Raw genomic sequence first — 6,112 nt, 5'->3', positions numbered from 1 at the left:
TACAATAGCGGGGCATAATTGAAATGTGTGTCTCTTCCCTTCGTATTTCTTTTGTTTTATGATACATTTTTTGTTTGGTTTCTGCAGATATTTATTGGGGAATGCTACGTATAGAATTCGCTTTGGCTCTCTGCTCTCAAACAACATTTCCATTCAACACTTTCTATATGTAATATCATAATGCTTGCTGTAAGGTTTTTCATTCTCCTTTCGGTTGAGCAATTGCTACTTTAACACTTATGTACAACTATCGCTTATGTGGAGGGTCTTTTCTTCTAATTTTGTCTTGAGATTACACAAATGTTTTGGTTTTCTGTTACAAAACTATCCCTGGCAAGAAACAAACAGGTTTTTGGTCCTTTCAAACTATTTGCGGCATCAAATGAATCATACAAACACACGTGTGAAAATAAGGGTTAGGGAATTGCAACTTTTATTTAAATATAATAATACAATAACTCTTTTTGATCGTTCGCTTACATCTTTTAGTTTTACTCAAAATATCTTACAGTTTCGCTGCCGCGGGGGCAAACAGTTCAAATGGAAGGAATTTGTTCGTGCCTGGTATTTTCTCCAACGTCTCTTTCGTCATTTACAATTTTAAACTATAGGTCTATCCATCTCTGTCCATCCTCCTTTAGTTCTCCTCTGCTCCTACATTGCTCAAAGTATTTAACAAAATCAGTCGCACTCCGATGATCGCTCTTCATCGCTTTCGATCTCGATCTCCCTCGAAAAGGAACTTAAAGTATTCGTAATAACCAACTGTTAACAATGTTTATGCCCAAGATGAATGAAATGATTTTTACCATTCATTTTTGGCATCTACTCACACACATACACATTGACATACACCAATACAGAGTTACAGTTACAGTTACAGTTACAGTTTAGGGGCTACAGTAAAAATATTCGAGTAGTAGTTTAGGGCTGAAAAGTCAACGCCTCAACGCGTGGGGGCTGGCCAACAATTGCGTAGAAGCTGCTAAGTGTGGATGGGGCTTAGAGTCTAGGCCCTGGGGCAATTTTGATGCTTGGCTAGATCGGCTACAGTTACAGTTACAGATACAGATACACATACACATAGCTATATAGAGTGGAGAGTAGTAGTTGCGTGGCATAGTCCACATGCTAATATCGAGTAATTGGATAGATCCACATACGAGTGCGGGATGCATATGCATAGTGGTAGTGTAGGTAGTGTAGGTAGTGGGTTTGATTACATAGAGTACAATAATTTGGTTGAATGAACGCACTCACACTCTCACATTCACTCACACTCACACTCACTCACACACTTAAAGTTATTGGCATCTGAGCAGATTGAAACAGAGGAGAGCCAGGGCCAGAGACAGGCCAGGGCCAAGGGCGGTGGCGGTGGCGGTGTTGCTGTTGAAGACGGGAAAGTGGATCTGCTCGGGCCGGTTGAGCTCCTCCTCCTCGTCGTCATCATCGATGGCATTGGACATCGTGCGGTGGCGCTTCGTGAAGTTCACATTGAAGATGGCCTCGGCCACGCCACCCGGCGACGAGACAATGAAGTAGAAGGTGCGCGGCACCCGCTCGTGCATGCTGACGTAGGTGAGGCGCGCCTCCTTGCAGTAGGGCGTGGGCAGATCCTGCGGCGGATCAAGAGCGGGTTAGTTCCAACTGGGCAGCGAGTTTGGGATGTGCGAGACTCACCTTCACCGAGTAGGCCAGGACGGTGCTGCCGTATTGGTTGCCGGGCGTGAAGACACGGTCGCCGTGCAGCCAGCGGGCGGCATGGGCCGGCGGATTGGCACAGAACTCCACGTTGAGGTGCAAGGGGGAGCCCGGGTAGGCAACGGGCGTGGCATTCAGGGCCGTCGCTGTGGGGGAGCCTGCAAATGGAAAATGGGAGAAGGCATACGGATTAGTGGGACAAACTTTTGTTCATCTAAGTTCGTTAGCGAACTTTCGGCCCAAGGACACACGGAGATTCGTTAAGTAAACTTCCCTAAGACCCGGCTCCGTCGCACTTCACACATGCTAAGCCAATTCCAGCACAACTGTACTCAAACCGAGACACGCACCCTGCCCACCCTTATCCATCCTCCCCCTGCACAACTGTAGTTGTGTCCCAAGTTTGTTTCGCTTCGCATCAGCTGCAATTAAAGCCCTGGCGAAAAGTTTGCTGCCATCTCCTGCGCCATCTCCTATAGCTCTTTAGCCATTCCCTTCGCCACTAATTAAAAGCGTATCACCCAGCAAATGTGCCACTTACTGCCGTGGCTTGCAATCCCTCCCAGCCCAAGCCCAAGCCCAAGCCCCTGCAGCCCCTACCATCCGCACCTTGCCAACGTACAAACGGTGCTGGCAGTGCTGCAAAAAATCAAAATAAATAGAGAACAACATGTCGTGTGGGGTGGGGTGGGGGGAAAAACTTTTCAAGAACGCCAAAACTTCATTAAAAAGTTTACGCCAAAGCGAATTCTGTGGATGGATCTTATGTGGATGGGCTGGATGGGCCATGGGATCTGGGGATTATCTTATCACTGCGAGAAGCGAGTCGTCACCCGATACAGCCTGCAGCCTGACGGCGTTAGCCAACACTAACGTGCCAATCCAATTAGCCACATGTGCCGGCTCTCTCTCTCTCTCTCTCTGTTCAAACTCCACCTCTCGCTCAATCGTTTTGCATTCCACCGCTTTTGTGGGTGAGAATATTTAATTATCGAAAGGCTCGAAAATTTTGCAATTTTCCTCATCATTGCCTTGAGACAGAGATAGAAATAGAGATAGAGAGGGAGCTATGGAGGCGGCAAAAAATAAACTTGTGCCGCAATGGCGACTCTGGCAAACAAAATGGCGAAAAGTGTTAAGTGCAAATGGGTGTTTGGAGGGGGCACAGACACAAACAAAAAACCGAAAACGAAGAACTCGTTCGACACTCGCAAATTTATAGCCCGAAAACCCCTTTTCCGGTGGTCGACAAGGGAACGAAACGATTCGGAGTGGGCAAAGGTGGAGTGGGGAAGGGTCTGTTGGGGCGACTAACTGTAAAATCAATTAAAGCAAGTGAGTTCTCCCTCTCCCCCTCTCCCCTTCTCCTTCCGACTGTCTGCCAAATTATGCGTTCAACGCCATTTTGTACGGCCGTGCCACCTCCCTCCAGCCACCCACCAACGAGCAGCCAGGGGAAAAAGTGTAATTTATTTGACAGCTAAAAATGATTTTTGCATGGGCCGGGACCAGACCACCAGACCACCGCCCACCACCCACGAACAACTCTGCTCTCAAAGAGATTTAAATTCTATTTTCATTTGCACTCAGTGAGCCGTGTGGCAGCATTTTAGCCCAGAGCCAGGGAGCTCAGGTGGAGCAGAGGGCCGCCAGTGGTTGAGGGCCGACCCGACGACTGTTCGTGGCTGTGCCCCCAAGGTCAGTGCTTTGGTCATTGGTGCGACTTTTAATTTGATTTGCACCCAGGGGACCAAGGGCGCTAAGCTGAAATGAGTTTTCGAGAGCGCGTTTCCGCGGCACAAGGGGATCAGAGACAGACACCCAAGGGGAAAGCAAATCAGAGCAGGCCCAAAGATAAAGACAAAGGTTACAAAATTCGCGTATATATAGATATCCAGACAGCAGACTCGGCTCAGACATGGGTCCCATGGGTCCCATATGTGAAAGACCGCCGCGAAGAAGGACAATTTCCGCGCCACAACAACGCAAAATAAAGAAAAATACTTAAAAGTCGTTTGTTAGCGGGGAGGAGAGTGAGGGAAGGGGCAGCGAAAAGCCGGTATTTTCCCAACTAATTGGAGCATCCAAATGAAGGCGAAAATTCAATTACTTTCGGCCATTATTATTTCTGTTTTTCGCAAAGAATTTCGATGTGCGTTTTTCGCACAATGTCCACGTCCCCTCTGAAAAGGCAACTGCCCGAGCAACAGGGCAGCAGGGGGGTAAAGGGGAGAGAACGGGGAAGAACTTTCGGAGACGTGCAAGCAATGGGGCAAGGTCCGCGCGAGGTCCTGTTGTTCCGCTCTGCATACTCTGGCTCTGGCCATGCTCTGGCTCATTGTCTCCTTTGGCAGGAGGCTGGAGGCAGCGGGAACGGAGCAGTGGCAGGACCTGGAGTGGCCGACAAAGTGTTGCAAAACGTTTTGCTGCTGTTGTTGCATCACCCCCACCTCACCTCTTTGCCCAAAGTTTTCGCACAAAAGGCAACTACGAGAAATTAAGTTAACTTTTTCGGGCAACGGGAATTGAGTAATTTTCAGCCGTAAAACTTTATTATTTTGGAGCTGCAGTTGGAACTGCTCCGAGTCCTGCCTGCTGCCTGCTGCCTGCCCCCTGCCCACCGCCCATTGTTGTTGCAACAATTGTAGAACATGCAAAAGTTGTTGCTATTGTTTAAATATTTATTTTTAGCTGTTGCAGCTGTAAATGTTGCCAGCAAAACTTGTGCACTGCTCAAAAGTGGCCGAAAACATGCAAATTTCATTGTGAAAACGAAAGGAACCGTGAGGAGTGGCACTGCCAAAGCGATCCTCCTCCGGCAGCAACATGTAATTACATTAAGAGAGCAGCTTCAGAGCACTGAATGTACTGAAATGGGATTGCTGCAAGTGTTTGCCCACAATGAGCCGCTGGGTAATTCAGTTTGGGGCTGACCTTCTGGCCGGCACAAGATCTCTCCATTAACATTTCCTGCCATGGAATGATCGGCTTTAATCTGAATTTAGGCACTCTCTTATGCTAAATTCGAATCCCACAGGTGCAAATCCGACATTTTGATGCGGGCAAATCCAAATTCCAGCACATGGTCAGACAGTCAGCAATTGAGCATTGAGCCTGGCCCCCGGAGCAGTCCCAGACACAACATGGAAATGCCAACGCCAACGCCAACGCAGGGAAGAGGCCGGCGAGCAGGTTAGCACAGGCAATTACAGGTGAGCGGCATTTAAAGACGCAAACAAGAGCAAAACATGCCCCAGGGGCCAGCACTCTCTGGACTCTGGGCTCTGGAATCTGCCTGCTGCTCCTAGAAGCGGTATTTAGTATGCAAAAGCTCAAATGAAGGGCCCAGATGGAGAGGGCAGTGAGATAACAGGCAATCCGACAGGCAGCAAGTGAAAATAACAATCATAATATTCAATTATGCAACGGCTGCCCGAGGAGCAACACGGAGGCGTTCGAGCCGGACTCGAAGTAGAACCAGAACGAGGACGAGCAACGAGGGGCAGAGTCCTTCGAGTCCATGTTGTGTTGCTGAATAATTAATAAACATTGTGTGCACTTAATGCAAAAAGCTGCAAATAAAATTACCAACGAGACAAAAGGACACTCCACAGGAGAGCCACAGCCACAGTCCCTATCCCTACCCCGCCCCCGCAAACGCTTCAATTGAAATTACGTGCTCTGGCTGGGCAATCAAAGAGGGATTAGCGATTCGTTTTGTTTTTGCTCTCTCAGCCCTCCCCGCCCATTTATCACCTGCTCATTGGGTAGGGAACTAAATCTGGAACTGGAACTGCTCCCTCCTTTGGGCTGTTTTAATTGAATTTATTGTCAGCGCGAGCTGCGCTGAATTATTGATGGCCGCGCTGACAGGTTAACCCAAGCAAAAGGAGTCGATGCGAGACCCTTTCAACATTTGTCTCAACTTGTGCCAACTTTTCGGCCCCGCCAGCCTAAGCGGACCAAAGTGCTCAAATATTAATGAGGGGGAGGCCAAAGGGTGAGCTTTTGCGGTCTGCCCTCTGCCCTCTCCCCTTTTCCTTTTTAAGTCCAGGCACGCGTTTTCGTGGCGGCTTGAGGCGAGTCGTCTGTCTGGCTACGGACTTGCCGCATATTTATGTCCGAGTACGGTATAGGGACGCTGCCACTGTTCAAAGCGCAATCTTTAAAAGTAATTCCGCTTCAAAGTCAATTGCTTGCGGGTAAAAACGAATTGCACTGGAAATGGAGATAGAGCCGGAAAAAGCTGCTGTACAAGTGACCAAACAAACTTTGATGTCTCCACCACACACACAAATATATACATATACACAAACAAACACACACACACATGTGTGTTGCGGTGACCTTAAAGTGCCAGGCAAGAGGTGGATATAAAAGGAATGTACACAGACAGACACTCGCAGAG

At 48.4% G+C, this 6,112-nt stretch overlaps 1 protein-coding gene across 3 annotated transcripts in view; it reads right to left on the bottom strand.

Annotated features, from left to right (window-relative positions):
- Positions 1-494: 494 nt before the first annotated feature.
- LOC117892477 overlaps positions 495-6,112 on the bottom strand; it is a 135,274-nt gene continuing 129,656 nt past the window's right edge. For all 3 annotated transcript variants that reach the window (XM_034798730.1, XM_034798729.1, XM_034798731.1), the window contains exons 11-12: positions 1,684-1,862; positions 495-1,619 (exon numbers count right to left, since the gene is read on the bottom strand). In XM_034798730.1, the coding sequence (XP_034654621.1) occupies positions 1,305-1,619; positions 1,684-1,862 (494 nt within the window). In that variant the 3' untranslated portion in view covers positions 495-1,304. The remainder of the gene's footprint in view (positions 1,620-1,683; positions 1,863-6,112) is intronic.

Source organism: Drosophila subobscura, chromosome E (assembly GCF_008121235.1).
Source record: "Drosophila subobscura isolate 14011-0131.10 chromosome E, UCBerk_Dsub_1.0, whole genome shotgun sequence".
NCBI lineage: Eukaryota > Metazoa > Arthropoda > Insecta > Diptera > Drosophilidae > Drosophila > Drosophila subobscura.
This window is presented reverse-complemented; position numbering and strand designations above follow the sequence as displayed.